Genomic DNA, 21,144 nt, shown 5'->3' with positions numbered 1-21,144 from the left:
CTTGAATTGCGATCTATAATATCGTCTTGGTCTTGTCTTGACAAATCAAGACGAGATCAAGACAAGGCCAATACAATCTCGATCTTGAGTGAAGCCCTAATATTATTTTACATTTACAATAAAATTTTTAGAGCGATCAATAAAAAAAGGATTTGGATACCTTCGGTTTTTTAAACTCCGGTATTAATATTTTACTGTATTTATTTAATTAATTTGCACTTTTTAATTGATTTAATCTATCGACAAGCATAAGCAGGAGAAATCAATATAAATTAAATAGTTTAAATTTTGAATCCTTTCGAATTGCTTTTTTATTTATTGCTCTAAAAGTTCTATTTCATAAATATAAAAGAATTTGTATTAAAAAAATGAAATCTATAAGTTTTCAGATTTTAAGAAGCAAGAAAATTCTTTTTGAAAAATTATTCAAATATCTTTTATCATTTTTTTTTACTATTTATATTTCAAATTTTTTTAGTTTTTTAAAAACTCGTGACTTAAAATTGACGGTCAAGAATTTTGGCCATACGAGAAATGACATTGGAAAAATTAGTTAAATCAAAAATTAAAAAAAAAAAAAAAAAAAAAGCTCGTTGACTTGATACATACATGTATATAAATATAGTAAAAAAAATTTTTTCCCTATATTTTTTCTATTGCAGTATAAAAAAAATATAGGGAGATCGTTAATCGATTTAAATAAAAGTATAACGGGGTCTTAGGGAGCTTTATTACTGAAAATTGTTATTTTAAAGTTTCAATGCACGGAACTTAATAAAATATTTTTGTTAAGAGATAAAAATTATTTTTGTGGATAAAAATAATATTATATATTTTATTTTATTAAAAAAAAAAAGTGGATCTAAATATGCTGAGTTATTTTTTTTATTACATTTTTTTGTATTTAAATATTAGTATACTGAATTTTAAAAAATGCTACGTAAGATATTTACTTTTAACATTTAAATAATCATATAAAATTCATTTTTTTTTCAATATTATTATTATTATTTTTCAACTATAAAAAGTTATCATCAATATTAAGTTTAATTATCCAATTAATCCGAAAAAAAATTTTAATAAAATTACTTTTATCAAATTATTTTAACAACTTAGACATTTCTATATTTTTATGTAGATCATTAAAAATACTTTCGTGATCATTAAAATAACTTTTTTTTTAATTTTAGAGTTGTATAATCTTGACACCTTATTATTCGTAACACGACAAAAATTCATGTAACCGTGGAAATACATTTAATAGTGATAATAACACAATGCAGTTGACAAATGACAAGTTTCAAATTTAAAAAAATATAATTCTTATTAAATTCAACAGAAATCCGCTGTTTAGTTGTTAAATTAAATTTTCTTATAATGTTTTTTTACTTTGTAAATTAATAATTCTAAATATTTTGCCACACAAAAAAGACTTCTTCAAAAACTAATATCTCTCAAACTTATATTTTATTTTAAATATTATGGGTTATCAAGAAAACTTTTTATCTATTTGCTCTTCAACTAAGATTAATTTGCATTTCCTTTTTACTCTTTATTTCTTTTTTTTTTTTTTTTACTTTCATATATATACATCTATATTAATTCTTATAATTCTCTTTAGATTCAAATCCACGTGAAAATACCCAAGAAATCCTGGTATTAAATAACTTTTTTTATTTTTTTATGTAATGAGTTTCTATCTACAATTTTTGCATCCTTACTCCTTCTGTATCCAATATCTTTCTGTGATTATTCTATTTTTTATTTTACTTTTCTTATCAATGTTCTTTTTTTTACCTCAGCAATTTAATCTTTATCCGCAATCTCCGTAGCAACTAGATATATACAGAACTTTTTCATGAGTTTATAATTAAAAAATTTTCTCAAATAATTTAAATTCAAATTTATATATCTACTAGCAATATCTTTACTTTCATCGCTTAGACAATGGATGGATATTTTTTAAAAATATTTTTTTTTATTGCAGCCTTTAAGATTTACATTTGAAAGTTTTTGTAAAAAAATCGAAATTATAGAAACGAATGACAAATATGTCCAGATTTAATCCACGTTTACTCCTCAAATTTTTTACAGTACGTGTGTGTTTTTTGATAAGCTTTAGTCTGAGAATTATTTTACTGAAACGCTATAGTTGAAATGAAAGCGCCTTTTGTTTTACCCTTTGTTCAATATAAAAAAAGTGACATATTTTTGTTTTTATTGAGGCGAAATAAATATTTATAGAAGTAATTGAAATAAAAAACCTTTTCCATGCGATCCTGCATTGAATGCTAAAAGTATCATGTTCAAAAGTTTAATAGTTTTATTTTTATTAAGGTTTCAAAAAAAAATTCCCTGCAAGTTTCAGTCTTTAATTTTAATTTTCAGTGCTTTACATTTTATTTTGAAGTTAGCATTTAAAATATATAGGAAAGTTAGGATTTTTTTTAAATTTTCTATAGCTCAGCCGTATTCAAGTTATCGGGTCACCTTTTGCGGCATTTTGTTCGGCAATCGAATACTCTTCAAAAGTTTCCGTAGTAATTTTACTAAGACTCAAATTTGTCAAAAATTTTCCTAAAGCTTATCGAATTTAATCATTCGTATTTTCAATAATGGGTTAAATTAATAAAAAGAAAATTATTTACTGATTTAAAATTAAAATTGAAAGGGATTTGGCCAAATTAAAAAAAAAATATTTTATTTACAAGTTAATAAAATCCCTATATCACGTGAACGAAGAACTTGAGCCACTTAACTAAGAGGATTTTTTTTGTAAAGAATCAAATTTCCTGTAAAGTGGTTGCCTGAATTTTGCCTGTAAATTTCGTTTTTTAGTCAATATCAACTAAAAACCCAAATTATTATTTAAAAAATCGGGTAGCGCAAGCCAATTTTTTGATATTCCAATTTTATTGATCAGTTGATGCATTCGAAAATTTTTTTTTTCCATCTTATTTTTTAGATGTTTTTGCACAACACAGAGACAATTATGCTGTCGGCTAAAGCTTTTAACATGAAAACAAATAAATGAATAAAAAAAACAATCGACAAAAATAAAAAACGTTTATACCGTGACTATTTAAATCATAGAGAAAAAAAATATTTTTCTCTATCAAGAATGGAATTTATTGTTATTAATGATTCGCTTGCGTAAACCATTTTAGAATGTGCAAGGAAATAAACTTTGTTGACATGAAAATCTTTTTTAAAAGTCGAAAACATCCGTAACGTTAAAAAATTTACGTCCTTTCGAAAATTCTTCTCGACTTCAATGGGTTAGAAATTTCATTTGCGAATTTACTACCCTTTATTTCACACAAAATAGTAATTTTTTACTCATTCGTAAAAAAATGATTTCAATTAAGAGGATTTGTGTTTATTTTTGGTTTAATTCGAAAAATATCGACAACTGGCTTGAGCGATTTTTTAAAATCGATCTAAAAATTTTAAATTTTGAACAAATTATTTTTTTATTAATCACAATATTTTGTGTCTCCTACAATAGAAAATAATTGTCAGTTTTGGAATCACTGTAGTCTATATTTATATATTTATATTCTTACTATATTTATACTTATGCTCATCGTCTTCTTCATCTTCATCTTCATAATCTTTTAACGTTGAGAAAATTTGAATGTACGTTGATTTATTTATAGACTGGTATGCAACCCCATTTAATTTCAGTCTAACGTAGGTCGCGTACGTTACGTCATACATGCTGGGATAGTAAATATACATATAATGTGTAATACATAATATAAAAACATCATTACATTATATTACGAATCAAAGTGAGTGATGTACTGATAAAAAAAGTTAACTGAGAAAAATATATAATATATATGTATATATATTTGAATCATAGTTTTAGTACAAGTTTTAGTTTTAGTTTGATCTTCAATCTCTTATATCCCGTTGGACTGTTTTTCTTATGCGCTACTGCACGACATTCGATTTATTGGTCCTAGTGGAGCGTCGGAAAATAGAGAAAAAGGATAAAAAAAAAGGTTGAAAAAAAAAAAAACGTATGATCTTTTTTCCAATGAGGTCGAGAGTCAGATGAGAAATCCGGTCGAAAGCAATAATCCTTTTCTACTAGAATTAAATGTTAAATTATTTACTTCAACATTTGTTTATTTATAAAAAAAAACTTATAGAGTAAAATGAGAATATGTAAATGTGGCGATGGGAATTTTTTTTTTAGAACTATTTTGAGAAGATTTTTATTTACTGAAGAAACGTAAAACAAAACTTCAAAAGAAATTTTTTAAATATTTTAAAGCTATCGAAGAAATAACTTTATTTATTTTTAATAAATTGTGGGTTAATATTCACACTAATAAATTATTAGCACATAATTTGAAAAATTCGTAGCCAATTTAATGATTTAATTTTTTTTGTATTTTAAAAAATTTTTATTTTTAAAACTAATTGAGATGATTCAAGGAATTTTTTAGTGAAATTCTTTTCAAAAGCCTGATGAAAACTTTGACGACAAATTGATATACTTTCAACTATGAACATAAAGAGTATATGAAGGATACTAATAAATATGACAAGTTTGTCAGTTTGAAAATTTAAAATACAATAAAAATTCCAATACTTGAATGAAATTTAAATACACTGTAAAAAGAGCGGTGTTAAAAATGGACTCATTTTAACTTTGCCCGGTGTTAAAATAAAATTACGCCGGTAGTAATTCACCGGTGTTAAAAATACCGGTGTTAAATCAGGGTAACCGGTGTAAAAGCGGAGTAAAATCGGTGTCAAAGCGGGGTAACCGGCGTAAAAGTGTAAAAGCAGGGTAAACTGCGTCCGCTTGGAGTATTAACTTTAAAGATTATAAAACACAAAAAATGTCAGTTCTTTATGAAAATTAATAAAGAATATCATTTATTAACATGTATAGTGATCGAGTAAGTAAAAATATTTACAAAGTAAAATATTTTAACACCGGTAAAGAATATCTACACCGGCGTCGGCGTTATTTTAACACCGGTCTAGAATATTTACACCGGCAGCGATGTTATTTTAACACCGGAGAATTTTTTTTAACACCGGTACAGAATATTTACACCGGCAGTGGCGTTATTTTTACACCGCTTTCGGTGTTGAAATTTAACACCGCCAATTTTAACACCTACACCGCTTGGACTTACCCCGGTGATTTTTTACAGTGTTGTGGGTTAATATTCACACTGATAAATTATTAGCACATAATTTGAAAAATTCGTAGCCAATTTAATGATTAAATTTTTTTTGTATTTTAAAAAATTTTTATTTTTAAAACTAATTGAGATGATTCAAGGAATTTTTTAGTGAAATTCTTTTCAAAAGCCTGATAAAACCTTTGACGACAAATTGATATACTTTCAACTATGAACATAAAAATTATATGAAGGATACTAATAAATATGACAAATCCGTCAGTTTGAAAATTTAAAATAAAATAAAAATTCCAATACTTGAATGAAATTTAAATAGTACGTAGAAAATTTATCAATCAATAACAAACTCACGTATTTTGAATTTTTTTTCAAAGTTACATTCAGTCAACCATAATTTAAAACATCAAGCTCAATTCCGACTACCTCCACAAATATAAATTTCCAACCTTTTCGTTTACAAAATAAAAGTCTGTAATCCTCCATATACAGCCAAAATCCGTCTTTATAACAGTAATACACCAAAAATAATAAAACCGACATATGTCCCAATAAAATTGCCAACCTCCGAGTAATAAAAACAACAACAACAAAAAAATAGTTTTCATAAACCACAACTTTTTTTTATTTTTGATGACCTCATTCAACAATGTCACCTAAATTCTCATCCGTCCTTATTCATATTTGTATAAATTCCCAATAAAATTGTGTTATATATACTGCCATAAATGATATCATAGTAATAATTATTTAAACATTTGACTTGTGTACACAATAGCTTCGGAAGTGATTCACCGACCCGGTTTTCCATCTACTTTATACATAACCACCTCATCCTCTACAATCTATATGCCATACAAATATATATACATATATATTTGAGTACATGTCGCATAGAATAGAAACGATAGTAGTCGTAGCGACGCCACAAGCAGCTTGAAACATAGTCGGGATGCACACTCAACACTACAGCTACAGCGATCCACTACTAGTGTCGTACATACATGACAATACATAGAAGCATTTGGGGGCAGGGTGACTGGATGGGTGGATGGGTGAGTGGGTGATGGTGATAATCGATCCACCTCCTCTACCCAGTTCCAGTCCCAGCACTGTACTCTACATACAAATACACTAGTAACATTCAAGTATATAGCACAGTGTCGGTGTATAGTCATGTATACGAGCACGAGCACGAGTACGAGGACGAGGACGAGGTCGCGAGTTTCGTCGCCTCGTTCAATTTATCGACGCGATAGTAGAGACCAGCCAAAGAGAGCTGGACCATTGCTACCGTACTCGACCCAACTCCTTCACTCTACTCTATTCCCTCCATTTCATTCCCTTTACTCCTTTACAGGCTATACCATGCAACTCGTTGATCTTTACTCTCATACTAAACCTCTATGCTTTACAGCTTTACTCACACAGTCCAGCGATAGCTGATGTTTCAACATTTTAAACTTGACGGTAGTGTCTACTGTCTACTACCCTCTGCTACTAAAAACACAGCAATGCTTTTAAGATTGCCAGTGCAACATCAGACATTTAATCTTTTACAGATGATCATGGTCTCGTCCCTTTGAGAATTAGCCAGCTTGTTCCCTAAAGACCCTCTATCTGGGATTGCGTCTCCGCCCTTCGCCTCCGCCCAAAATAATTCAAATAACAGTAATAGTGTTGCAGTTTAGTTTAAAGTTTAATCCAAGTCGGAGTTAAATCTTAACTACCTAAAGTTATCAGCATACATTGTGGATCCTCATACAGAAATGTATGACTGGTAAACAAGTTTTAGGTCGTTAATGACAATTACATACAGCAGACACCATCAGCATCAGCATCACTACCACCGTCACCTTGATTACCTTATTCATCGCAGAATCTTGTCAGTGGTTTAGTTGTAGTCGGTTGGTTCTGGGCTGCAAGATGTAAATGCCATATTGCCGGTGTCTGAACCAGAGGAGTGTCTAATTCGACGATCACCCATCACTTTAACACCAATTGCGCCTGGAAGATCAACGGGGCACAATAGCTAATAGCTTATAGCACCTGTACGACACATTGCTTCCTGATACTCAACGCTTGGACTATTCTACTACACCTCTGTGCTAGTACAGCGTGCATTAAACAAGAGTCGAGCTTACTGAGAGCTCAACTTACAACAGACCGACAGGACAATTCATCTCGTCTGGCATTTGTACCATCATCCTTTAGTCTTATATATACATGCCACTGGCTATGTTGGTAGTAGAGTAGTATAGCAGGAGTTGTTAGAGAAGTAGTTGTGGCTGTAGTTGTTCTAACATCTACTCTGATTGCATAGTCACGCGGACACCTTTTGTCTTACCTTTATTGTCCGACTACGTGGATAAATTATGCTGATGCCACTGGCAAATTATTCATTTCCGTTTAAATTCTTCATTTATCATTAATCATTCATTCATGAGTAATTACTAAATAGTCCATGTATAATTAAAGGTGGGGTTTAATCAAATGCTGGGAATTTATTTTATTTTAAAATTACAATTTTTAATTTTAAATACTTTAAAATTTTGAAAAATATCTTGACAATTATTTGGAGTACAAAACTCAAATTGTATTTTTAATTTTTGGCTGTAGAGTAAAATCAATTTATTTTTAGAAAATTAATTTTGGAAATTATAATTTTAATATCATTAAATTTTTTATGTAAAATTAAAAAATTTATATCTCAAAGTATTCCGACTACAGATTTACACTTACACTTGAAATTTTTTTCAGATTTTAAGTTTTAGTTTGAAAATAAATTTATCAAAAAATTTCAATTAGTTTTTTTTTAAAATTAATTATCAAAGATAAGAAGAGATGAAAAAATAAATTTATCCCTATGAATATTCAGACGCGTGCGCGAATTATTCGTACTTACGAATTATTCAGATGAAATCGAAAAATTTCAAAAATTCAAATTATTCAGAAAAATCAAAATTACTAGTAAATTATTGTAATTTTTTTCATAATGCATAATATTGATAAATTTAACTTGAATTTTATCAAAATATATTATAGCCAAATTTTGTACTGCATTAAAAAGAAAAATATATAAATATCTCGATTGCCTTTCAAGCAAAAAATTATAAAAACAATCTATTGATTTTGAAAATAAACTATGAATAATTAAGCGCGGTAAATATTTACCTTCAAAATATTTAAAACAAATAAATTTACCGGCAGTATAAAAAGTCGATTATTTTCCAAATATACACAACAGTTTATAATAAATAATTTAAAATTCAAATACTAATAAAAAAAAGAAATAAAAAACCTATGGAAGCTATTTCCTTATTAAAATTCCCATTTAAAAAACTAATCTACCCCAATTTGAATCTGCATATCAGTATGCTGTGTTTTTTTTTTATTTATGTCCATTTACCTTTCTCACAATGCTCAGCTTGATACATTTCCAGTAATTTAAACAATTTATGAGAATCTAATGAGCAGAAATATACATAATATACATATATAAGTTCATCGACCGCAAAGACCACGCCAATGTTGCGTCGGTTCGCAAGATTATGCAACCTTGCTGAATAGCTGAGTACTCCTACATACAACTCCATATACAACTAAAACATAACAGCGTTCATGTATATCATTATCATTCAAAATAGGACGTAATGCAGAGTATGTAGCACGAGGTATCCAAAGCTTTCATCTCGGCCATCAAGTCTGCTAGAGAAATAACCCACTACCAAGCATCTACAGCACTGGCCTTATATTATATGTATTACAACAACCAGATCACGTTCCTGGTTTAGTTAGCTTACCTACTACCAGATAGTCAAATCATTTATATCACCCTCCTGCTACCGATTCCCTGCTGGTTTCCGTATTTTAAAAATGCAAATATCCATTTATCAATCCAACAAAAGGCTCTGCCTTTTTAACCTCCCAGTCAATAACTTGAAAGGCTCACGAGTTTAAAGTTGTAAATTACTTGAAATTATGTTCAGTAAACTTTTAATTGTTTTTACGACAATAATAATTCAAATAAATTTACTTAATTGTTGGTTAATTAATTTTTATTTGAATGAGGACAATGGTCTTCGTGAAAATCAAAATGAGAGATTTAATTTAATTTTCCCAGGTAAGAAAGCGATTATTTGTTTAATATTTTAGAAATTTTCATTACAAAAAAAAATCACTGCTGAAATTTTTAAAATGCGCAGAAAAAAATTCAATATGAGTTATAAGTTATTGGGATTTTATGTATTTTTTAATATAAACCACATTAAAATAATGGATTTTTTTATTAAAATCGTGAAAGATTTTTTTTTTTAATATTGTAAATAACGACAGCATGTGCGGCAGCTACCACATGTTTTAAAAAATATTCTAGTATCTCATATATTGGTTTTATAATTTTAAATTTATGTAACTTCTTACTTTAATATAAATTGTTTTAAAGGAATGAGAGTGAAAAATTTTTGGTTTATAAATTTCTTTTATATTTATTAAAGCATTAAAAAAATTTTTTTACACATACAGATAAAAAAAACTTCTCGACTGTAAGTAAAAATTCTTGATTCAAGAAATTTTTTTTGAAAACCTCAATTTCCTGGGCAAAGTAAAAATCTCATCTGACCTAGACTAATTCTCTTGGCTCAAGAAAATTTTTACTTGGTTCCCGAGAGCCTTTGTTTTCTAAAATAATTTCTTGACTCAAGATTTTTATTCTGTGCAGAAAAAAAAGATTTCTTGGCACAAGAATAATTTTGCATTATGAAAGGAAAACAAAAATTTTTTTGCCTCAAGAAAATTTTTTCTCGCCCCAAGAAAATTTTTGTTTTCAATTTATAATGCAAAAATTTTCTTGGGGCGAGAAAAAATTTTATGTACCAAAAAATCATTACTTTTGTGTACATAAATAAAATAATTACTTAGTCAATGGTTTCATAAACTCTTGTTTATTATTTAATCCTTAGTCTTTGTTTGTTATTAAATCCTCGTAATAAGACTGTCGTTGTTCAGTCAATCTCCTTGTTTGTTTTCCATAAAATTTTAACTCGCAAACTTTGTACCGGATTATATTAACACCTTACGTTTAATTTAAAGTTGAACATACAAAAAGAGACAAAGTCATTGTGATAATAATCTATTAATAATAATAATTCTATATTGTATATAATTTTAGTTGTTTAAAAATTATTTGGAAAAATTCTAAAAATGCTTTGAACATTACAAGTAATTCTAAAATTTTTAAGATCAGTCGTGAAAATTGCAAAATTAAAAAAATTTTTTTTAAATTCTAGAATAAAACAAAAATTTATGAAAAATTTTACAATTGGAACGTTTCAAAAAATTCTAGAACTTTACAATAAATTGCAACGTTCTAGAAGGTTCTAAACTTCTTTGGAACATTTCAGAAAATTTTCTAATTTTTCAGAACAGTTACAAAAATTCAAAAACTGAAATATATCTGAAAATTTTATAACGGGCTAAAATATTCTAGAAAATTTTAGAATTTTTAAAATCGTTAATGAGATATTCAAAAACTGTTTGAAATTTTACACAATTTTAGAACAGGCTGAAATATACAAGATTCTAAAATTTTCTAAAATTATGAGAATTTTAAATTCGTCTTCAACACTTCAGACAGTTATAGAATTTTCACTCTTCTAAAATTCGAAAAATTTATTGTAAAATAATGAATACTGTACAACGAGTAAAACCAATAGAAATATATAATAATAATAATTTTATAAATGAAAGAAGTGAAACTACAATTCACAATAATATTGAACTTTGATTAAAACAAAAGTGTAAACTTTGCTATCTATTTTTAAAGAATGAAAAGACATTTAATGAACATTGAAATTCCGTTTTAGCAGTAACCCAAGGGAGCGTCACAATTTTATATCTTTTCTAGCTCTCTTATTTCGGTCTACCGTACTCGGTTATATCAAGGGAAAGGAATTACCCTCATTACTCGGGTAGTGAGAATAATTCTAAAGGTTCTAAAGGGGTGGGCTTGCCTCAGCTCGGTTGCGTTATATATAATGTTCATCTTAGGAACAAAGTGGTGCGGAAGCGGAAGCATTGCGGAAAACTACAACGACCTGGGTTACTTCAGAGAAACGGATGCTTGCTGTCGAATGCACGACCACTGCGACGAAACGATCGAAGCTATGCAAACCAGACACGGTCTCACTAATCCCTCTTACTATACGAGGTTTGAAAAAACACATTCATATTGAGCTTCTTTACATTATCGAGATAATACTTCTTTGGCCGCGCTTGCGCTAACCTCAGCTTTTCTGCTCTAAGAGACTGCAATTTTCAAAAATGTTACTTATACTCCCGTGTAAAAAAAATTCGTTCCAAAAAAATTCCAAAGAAGTTCGACATGTGGAACGTTTATCTAGAATTTTATATGACCGAAATTTGAACCAAAAATGAACGTTTCTAAGACATAGTTTTCAGAACGTAATTTTACTACATTTTACCCTGGTTCCGAAAAAGTTCAAAAAACCTCTAATTTGAAACTTTTTATGAACGTTTTTTGATTCTTATGACTATTGGTTTCCAATGGGAACTTTTTTTGGAATGAGGGTAAAATGTAGTAAAATTACTTTTCAAAAACGTTCTTTTTTGACTCAAATTTCGCTCATATAAATTTCTAGGTAAACTTTTTTGTCACTATCAAAATTACCAAAGTTCTAAAAAAGTTCCTTGCGTTCTAATCTGTCTCAAGTTTAGAAGTTCCATACGGAAAAAACGAATTTCGTCCAGATAACAAAAGACGGAATAACGAAAGATTTTGCTGTAATGACAAACATGATTAGCTTACGGTAACAAATCAATTTGTTATAGTAACAAATGAATTTGTGTGGTAATTAAGAAGTCGATTTGTTATGAGAACACATGATGTTTATTATATTAATATCATCGTGTTTTAAAGCCGGAATTCGCTACCGTAAGTAATTGTAGCTTACGATTACAAAAATTTTTGTCAATGCTACAAATTCATTCTGTTACTTCAACAAATCAGTTTTTTTATTGGAACACAGCAGTTTTGTCACAGTTACAAACCATTGTTTGGCCCAACAAATATTTTGCTAGCATTACAAAAACATTGTAATCCCAACGATAATTCGTTATCCGTCTATTAAGGCAGAATTTTGTTACTGTAAGTTATCTTATCTTGTGGTCACAAAAAATTTTTTTCCGTGCACATGTCGAACTTTTTTTGAATTTTTTTGGAACGATTTTTTTACTCGGGCTCATATTATCGAAAAAATAATCCTCGTTATACTCAAGTACCCTTTAAAAGCTTTAAACCCGTGCAAAAAAAAATTTGCTTCATTATGAATTTCATTATGAATTTGATCATCAAATTCAGATTTTGAAACAAATATGACTTTGAAAATGAATTAGCTATAAAAATCCTCTAATTTTCTACTACAGCTGAATCTAACAGCTAACCAACAGCTGAAATCTAATAATTTAATGGGTAATTTTTAAAAACTTACCTTTCGCTTTAAACAAGTAATAAGTACATTATAAAAATGGTATATAATTCAGCTTTGAAGAAGATTCAAAATTTTTTAATCGAAAGAAATTAAGAAAACGAAGAGGAGTAATTCATGATGAATTTTATAATAATTATTTAAATAATAACAATAGCGATAAATAATAGATCTAGATGATTTTATTACATTCTTCGTTATTTATGAACTAGGGTACACTGTTCTTGTGATGAAAAATTTTACGACTGTCTTCATGGGGCTGAAGAGAATATCTCACAGAAAGTTGGAACTGTTTACTTCAATGTTCTTAATACCCAATGTTTTCGAAATGATTTTCCGATAATATCTTGTAAAAAATATATCATGTAAGCTCTTCAATAAATTCTATTTTTATATATTAAATAAAATTTTTTATTACTTGATATTTATTATTATCTATAAATGAAACGAGGTTTGATAACATTAAAGAATATACAACAAAATATTATCAGGTATCCAAAACGGTGCATGGAGTACGATCTGGATAGGAGCCAAGATAAAATATACCAGTGGTTCGACGTGCCTCTTTACTGATGATCATTCAACTGGAATCAAGAGTAGCGATGAGGAGAAAAGTACCACCTACTATATATACCCTATATATATAAATACAACATAGCAGCTTCTTTTCACGTGCTGGTTACTAGCATACACTACACCGTTAACGTGAATTTTCATCCAAAGCCCACTTCATCTAATAGCTTCGAACTCGCCCGATTGATTGACCGGAAATAAACGACCAACAAATTTTTTATCATTTCTTTTTTTAGCAATAACTCGATGATGAGCACGTTTTATCGATAGCTACTTTTTTTCAAGACTTTATTGTGTATTTTTTGAAACTGTTAATAAAACAATTTTTTTTTTTAATTATCTCGTCTTTATTTTATTTTTTAAATTTGTTAATAATTACGTGTAAATTTTTTTAATTATCAAATACTGGATACAACATTTTTTAATTTCCTGATAAAGTTTTTTTATTTTGTCTTTAAGTTATAACTCTAAAGAAAAAAAAATACAGATTAAAGCAATTAGAGGGATTCAAAAGCTTTGAGATCCAGCTTTGGCAAGCCAAGTTAATGAGCTCTGTTACGATTTTTTTTTTATGTAGTTATGATAACTTATAAAAAGCCCTTTTTTACTTTATCTTTCAATAAAAGAAAACTAATTGAGGGAAATAATTTTTTGAATTTAAAGATTACAGTTTAATGGAAAATTTTTTTAAATAATTCCATCGAACTGAGTCCAAATTTTTTTTTAGATTTGTACCCGGGTAAAAAATTTTTTTTTTATAAAAAATTTAGATCTGAATTTCATTTCGAAACTCAGATCGTGACACGAATATGACTTTCATCATGAATTTGTATCAAGAACTTTAATCACAACAAAATTATGACTCAGTCAAATTTTTATCCAAGTGATCCAAAGTTCATTCACTAAATTAATTTTACAATCGAAACTGATTCACGTAAATCAAGTACTTAGTAGGAGAAATTTATTGGTAATTTCTGAATCGATAAATTTGACAAATGGTAAAAATTCAGTCGTTTCTATCGAAGTCATCCTGAGTCTAATTCAAAGACAAAATGAATTAATTTTAGAATTGATATGGATTTACTAGACGAAAAGATGGAGTAAATTCATGATGAAAGTCATATTTGTGTCATGATCTAAGTTTCGTCATGAAATTCAGATCTAAATTCATTATGAATGAAAATTTTTTTTACACTATAGTTCCAGACCAATGCGAATTATTAGTGGGATTAAATTGTATATTTCATCCCTCGAAATGGAAAAATGTCTCTTTACTTCTGCCTGCATTAATTTCTTTCTGACTTCATTTCAACTCGTCAGAATCTCATTTGCTTTTTGTAAGCCTCGTGTAAACCTTCCGACACGACAGTTGATATATGCGCTATTGGTTTTAAATTGTGTTGTTTCAACTGACTACAGACATTGAAACTCGAAGCTTCATTACAGATGATTTGAAAACTCGGGTTTAAAAATTATAAAAATTGGTCAAGTATTTTAGAAATGTTGAACATTTGAAATTTTTGGATCAACGACAAACGCTACTGTCGTGATTTCTATCTTAAATAACGTTTTTAAAAAAAAGTTTGCTTATTTCTCTAAAAAAATATATTAAAGCTAATAAAATAAACTTGAATTTGCTTTCTTTTTTTACTCTTTATTTATTGAGCATTTTTACCCATTTTATTAGGGTTATAAGTTATCTTAGTAAAGGAATCTACTTCCCTTCCAGTTGCCAGATGACATTTTTTAAACATATCCCACGTTAAATAAATGTCATAGTTATTAATAGGTCTTTCTTTGTGAATAAGATTTTTACTTGCCAAATATTGAAAAAAAATCGGTGCATTCTTTTTTTTTAATAATTTTGAATGATTATCATATTTAAAATTAATAATCTTTTAAGTGATTACGAATTATGTTTTTTTTTTTTTTTTTTATAAAGAGACTTCATACTATAAAAATCCTCGGATATCCATAAGAATCCACGGAGATATTTTTCATGTAATAGAAAAAATCTCCATAGATTCCTATTGATTTTTTTACCTTGACTTTTCTTCAATACAACCATAATGGATTCCCATTGATTTTATCTAGTTTCGTATAGGAATCTTTTTTAACCCGAGCCAAAATAAATTCTAGTTTCGTCCTCAAAAGCCTTAATTCCTATGATGTTTTATTTGCCGCCCAGAAAGTAACTCTACTTTAGTACTCAAAATCCTCAATGACAACTATAAGGTCTAAATGCGAATAATTTATCGATTTTAAATTATAAGTAAGACCTCAAAATCCTCAACGAATGAAAAGTTACATTTCGGACTTTTAAAAATTTTAGATAGAAAAGGGAGGGGAGAGAATACGACGGAGACTTTTGAGGTTCAAATCCGGATCAAATTGTTCCTTTATGTATTGAGTATTTTGAGGCTCTAATTCAGATAATGTTATTCCAGTTTAGTCCTCAAAGTGATAAAATGGGTCGTAACTACTCCTTTGAGGACTAAACTAGGATAACTTTTTATACTGTTGTCAATCTTAAAATTCTAAATTGATTCTCAAAAACCTCATTGAGAACTTTGAGACTTAAATCCGAATTTGTTTTTTGACTCGGGGGTTGTATTAAAGAAAAGTCAAGGTAAAGAAATCAATAGGAATCTATGGAGATTTTTTCTATTGCATGAGAAATATCTCCGTGGATTCTTATGGATATCCGAGGATTTTTATACTCGAGAGAATTTTCTAGTAAAAGTTATCATCTAGTTATAATAAAATTTTTAAACTGAATTCAATAATAGCGAATATCATTTAATTTATTAGTCAAACAATGAATTGTAGCATCTTCCAACTATATAGCAAAATCTACAATTATTGATGACAATAAGAAATTCGAATTATTATTATCTTAACTAATTATAACTATTATCAACATCGTAATTCTTAATAACCTGATGGTAATAGTTATCATCAGCCTAAATAATAATTTGAATGTAAACTAATAAAGAATTTAAATATCGGCGTTATCAGTCGGAAGCTTGTCTACATGCAATTTTCTCTTTGTTTAACTGTGTATGTTATGAATTTCACTTAATACTTGGATAATTGCTGTTATTTTAATGATGATACCCAATCATTTAAAGTTATCAATATAATAGCTTCAATATTCAATCAACGGTAACAGTTACCATCTTCGATTGTAACAATTATAATAATTAATTACTTACAATTAGCATCTTCGATAGTAATCGTCACCACCATCGATTGTTACTTTTATCATTTTCAATGGTAAAACTAATTATTATTACCACTGAAGATTTTTGCTACCATTTAAAATAGTTGAAATTAATAATTTAGTATCGTAGATAGTATAATTAAATTTTCTCCGAGTTTAGAAATAGTACTCAATTTGATTCATTTTCAGAACTAAATATTTAGTAAAATTTTCGAAGGGTCCGTTAATTTCAAGTCGGGACCCCTAAAATTCCTCTGGGAATATATATGGATTCTCATGAGAATTCATATAGGATTCGCTTTAAATCTTAAAAGATTCTTATGGGAACCTATATGGGTTCCTATGGGAATCCGGTTAAAAATACCACAGGAATCCATACATGGATTTTTTTTATAGTTGGGTCAATCATTTTAAAATAGTTATTCTCGAGAAAATTAAACTCTCTACAACCAAAGTCAATTTTGTTAAAAGTATAGACAACAACGTGTTGTCTTAATATTATTTTTAAGGTTTTTGAGCCCATAGTTTAGAAGATTAGGGGGGACATACTTTTAGGCTTCTTCGATCACGTTTTTCATCTCACTAAATAAAAAAATTTGAAAAACGGTTGACCCTGTGGGCCAATCCCAGAACTTCCCGCTGTTTACGAACTCTCTGAGCTTGAAAACATTATTATTAGTAAACTTTTGAGCTCTTCGAGCTGGTCCAAAAATATGTACACTTTGCTGAAAACAAGTAATTTTTCTCCAACGATATCTTCGAAACAAATCAACCGATTTGCGCGTGCTTTGCAGCGATCGAAAGAGCTTGCTAAGACTTAGATTCTGTCAAACTTAGAAGTAAATCGGTCGAGCGACTTACGAGTTATGTAACAAAAACTTAAAAAATAAATTTTTTTGATTCTTATTTTTCGTATAACTTGTAAACTACTCGACTGGTCGACTTCAAAATCTAATCAGCTATAAGTATTGGTAAGCCCTTTCGACTCCCGCCAAGAACGTTTAGATCGGTTGATTCGTTCCAAAGATATCCTTGGACAAAAAAAGCTTACACACACACACGGACGTCCATCCGGAAATAGTCGGAATAGCTTCGCAGTACTTCAAAACGTCGATATCTGATAAAAACTCGATTTTAGAAAATCGGGGTGAAAACAATAACTTCCCTTTTTTTTTTTTAATTTTCAATTTTCATAGCGGAAAATTAAAAAAATCATTTTTATAAAATCTAAAGACAATCTATAGATATATGGATCCGTATAATAAAATTTCGTATAATAATTTTAAAAAGAGTAAATGTTACGTGTAGAAGTAAGTCTATAAACTAAAATTTAAACTGTCAATGACTGAGTAAATATTTATTTTCAGGTGTCGCAGCGTCGGTGGAAGTTCACTTCGAAAATAAAGACGGAGGTTTTTTTCTAAAGCACACACCTCGTCAATACTACCCCTCGCGTTTGGACAACACAATGTCCACAAGTAACGCCGGACAAGGAGCAAGCGTGACATCATCCTCCGTACCATCAAGTTCAATTTTGTCAATAGATAAATTTACTGTCTTCCAAACAAGCGAGCCGGCATCAGTACGTGCTACTTACGGACCTTTCAGCACAAAACAAACTGTCCCAGCGCGTTACATTGTCCCTGATCCGTTAGAAACTTTACCGGGACCGGAAAGACGTAATGTAACCGCTTCATCCAACGCAGCTATGATGGACGTCCAAGATTTGGGTGCAAGACATTTGGACATGTCTGCGCACTTAGTAGGAACCAGTATATCACGAGATTCTCCAGTTCTCAGAGTCCTTTTTCATGCTGGCAGTGAAGCGGGTGGTAGACGTCAGTTGCTAGCACGTCATCAACGTGTTTGTGTCCTGCTGCAAGCAACTCTACCGGGTAAAAACCCACTGACCGCAGCATGCAGTCCCGACGGCGAAGATGGCGTTTGTTTGGCACAGATAACTATTCCCGCTGATTGGTGGCCATCTCTACCGCCACCAGATTCTTCTGGACACATTAAACTCACCAAGACACCTCCCAGACTTGTTCAAGTTGCTTATTCTGTCTTGGAACCACGTACTGTCGTACTTACTGATGACATGGCCGCTGACACTTATGCTGGAGTCCCTAGAACTCTGCCCGTGTCATCAGATTCTGGGTCATCTGGTAGTGGAGGGTGTCGACCGCGGGTGCAAATCCAACCAGTTACGCCACTTGGAAAAATTCCATTAACACCAAATCGTGCTGATTACAAAGAAATAAAAGCTGATGATTCATTAGTACTTTTAGTACCACATGGACCACTTTATCCACGGTCTAGATTGCATGTCCCGGTATTTCTTTATCCGCAAAATTCAATGACTGTCGATACAACTGGAGCCTCGATTGAAGATAAAGATGCTTTAGGACCTCCCATTGTTACTGTTGTTCTCAGGTAATTGTTTTTTTTAATTTATAGTCGAAAGTCAGATAAAATGGCCAATAAATAACATGGGGTAAGACGGACCGCAGTAATGAGAATTCTTTGGAGAATCAAAAATATATTTATGTAATTTTTATAAATTCTTATCTTTAACAAATGGGGCAAAATGAACCGCATAAAAGTTTATTTTTTGAAGAATTTGAAAAAATTTTCATTTAATTTGTTGTAAAAAAAGTTCTCTATAATTATTTAATAAAATTTTTAGTTTTTCAAGAAAGGGCTAAAATGGGTCATAAAAAAATTAATTATCTGAAATATTTGAATAATTTACTGTATGTAATTTATTGTTTAAAAAAATTCCAAGTACAATTACTTAATAAAATTTAAAGATTTTTCCAGGCAAAATGGGTCGCGTAAATATTAATTAGTTGGAAAATACATTTTTTAATTAACTTGAGTGGTAAAAAATTTTAATTACAATTATAATCAAAGTAAAAAATAAAATTTTATAAATTTCTCATAAATAATAAATTTAAATGCCAACCGTCTTAACCTTTAGTAAAATTATTCCAAGACAATGCGGTTAATTCCAATAAAAAAAAAACCATACATTATTTTCTGATGCCGTAAAAAGATTTAAAATGATTTATTCACACTCGTTTGAATACGTAAAAACTAAAAAGCAAAAAAGAATTAAAAAAAAAAGAAAAAAAGAGATATTAAGTTTGAAAATAAATGGATCGTGGAAAAGAACCTAGACGACGACGTTTCAAATAATTCAAGAGACCTTCTATTGATCGACCTAACAAACTCACGCTCTTATATTCTTACCCAGTCTATATATATTCCCATCGTGTTCCAATTCAATTTTAATTATAATTGATAGCTAGATTGATGTACTTAAATCCATATTTAAAATATTTCCATGTTACTTTAATAATTAATTATAATGTTTAAGTAGTAAATTTCCGGTTCATTTATTTATAACTATAAATATATATCTTTTTTCCAATAAAGTACTAAGTTACTTAATTACTAATCGATTATATTATATATTTATTTTAAAATAATTTAAATCCAGAGCACGAGCTAAATCAGGCGTGAGAATATTAGATGCATCTTCAAGTAGCCCTAATTGGATATTAACCTCTGATATAAATGGAAAAAATACAGCTGCGACGTTTACTGTTAAACGTAGACGTGATGATCTTGAAATAACGACTGAGCCAACAAATGTGTAAGTTATTTAATTATTTAAATACTTAATTTATTTATTTATTCTGGTAATTATTGTATAATGAAGATAATTACAAAGTTGTTTTTTTGTTTTGTAATATAATGAAACTAAAGCAGATCTGCTGAGGAAATAATGACGATGCTGCTGGAGGCAAGCGAGGAAGGAGATGGTAGCAGCAGCTGGGATGATGGGAGAATCATGTGGAGTGTACGTTATACATTGGAAGGAGATGAAGAGGATCTTACTATGCAAACACGTACCGGATCTTCTGAACAGATGCAATTGCAGCGTCAACAGCAACTACAGCAACAGCATCACCATCATCATCATCATATTGAGAAGAGAAAATTCAGCGCACGATTGGAAATTCAGAAGGATGATATCCAAGCTGTTTTACCCATTTCTAAGGTAATTTTATTGATAATCATTTTTAATTCGATCAGTAATAAAATAAAATTTGCTTCGTTTTGTAAGCGATTAATTATTAAGCTTATTTTAAAAATTTCTAAATTAATTGTGAAATTAATTTGAAGGGTGAGGGGGCTAATTGTTAGAAAGTACTTGTACGCTGATGAATTAAGTGAATTATTAAGGGATAAATTATATCCATGTACTTTGTGCTATAAATTAGTATTTAATAATGTATTGTATGATTTGGTCTTACTATACAGGTAGTTTACAATTAAATTTAAGTTAATTAGTCTCCGCCTCAGGGATCTAAGTTTTGGGTGTCTAAGGCGTGGACGACTAGACGTAACTTTAGTAGTAGAGTATCTATTGCCTCGGTGAAATGGGCTAGAACATTTGTGGAACGTCGACGAAAGGCTGAATCTGATTTCAGTAATTTGAGAACTAGGAATGCTCGGATTAACTCGAAGTATTTAAATTAAAATTTAATTTAATCATTTTTTTATGGAGTATTTTTTATTTTAGACGAAAGTTTAATTCAAATGTTTAAAGCTCAAAGATATTAATGCATTGAATTTTGAAAAATAATCTTAATTAAAATTTCGGTTA

The 21,144-nt window shown here is 29.3% G+C and overlaps 2 protein-coding genes across 3 annotated transcripts in view; both read left to right on the top strand.

Moving 5' to 3' along the window:
- LOC130674460 (transmembrane protein 132E) overlaps positions 1-21,144 on the top strand; it is a 77,879-nt gene that overhangs the window by 38,435 nt on the left and 18,300 nt on the right. Inside the window, exons 2-4 of one of the 2 annotated variants that reach the window (XM_057479796.1) lie at positions 17,837-18,902; positions 19,972-20,127; positions 20,244-20,535. In XM_057479796.1, the coding sequence (XP_057335779.1) occupies positions 17,837-18,902; positions 19,972-20,127; positions 20,244-20,535 (1,514 nt within the window). Of the gene's footprint in view, positions 1-17,836; positions 18,903-19,971; positions 20,128-20,240; positions 20,536-21,144 lie in introns of both variants that reach the window. The other variant, XM_057479795.1, reaches the window with a different exon arrangement.
- LOC130674461 (phospholipase A2-like) lies at positions 8,863-13,521 on the top strand. Its single transcript, XM_057479797.1, has 4 exons — positions 8,863-9,291; positions 11,217-11,376; positions 12,886-13,038; positions 13,165-13,521. Exons 1-4 carry the CDS (start codon positions 9,150-9,152, stop codon positions 13,244-13,246), a joined length of 537 nt encoding a protein of 178 aa, XP_057335780.1. The 5' UTR covers positions 8,863-9,149; the 3' UTR covers positions 13,247-13,521.

This window comes from Microplitis mediator, chromosome 9, assembly GCF_029852145.1.
Source record: "Microplitis mediator isolate UGA2020A chromosome 9, iyMicMedi2.1, whole genome shotgun sequence".
NCBI lineage: Eukaryota > Metazoa > Arthropoda > Insecta > Hymenoptera > Braconidae > Microplitis > Microplitis mediator.
Note: the sequence above shows the minus strand (reverse complement) of the source record. Positions and strands in the feature narration are given on the sequence as shown.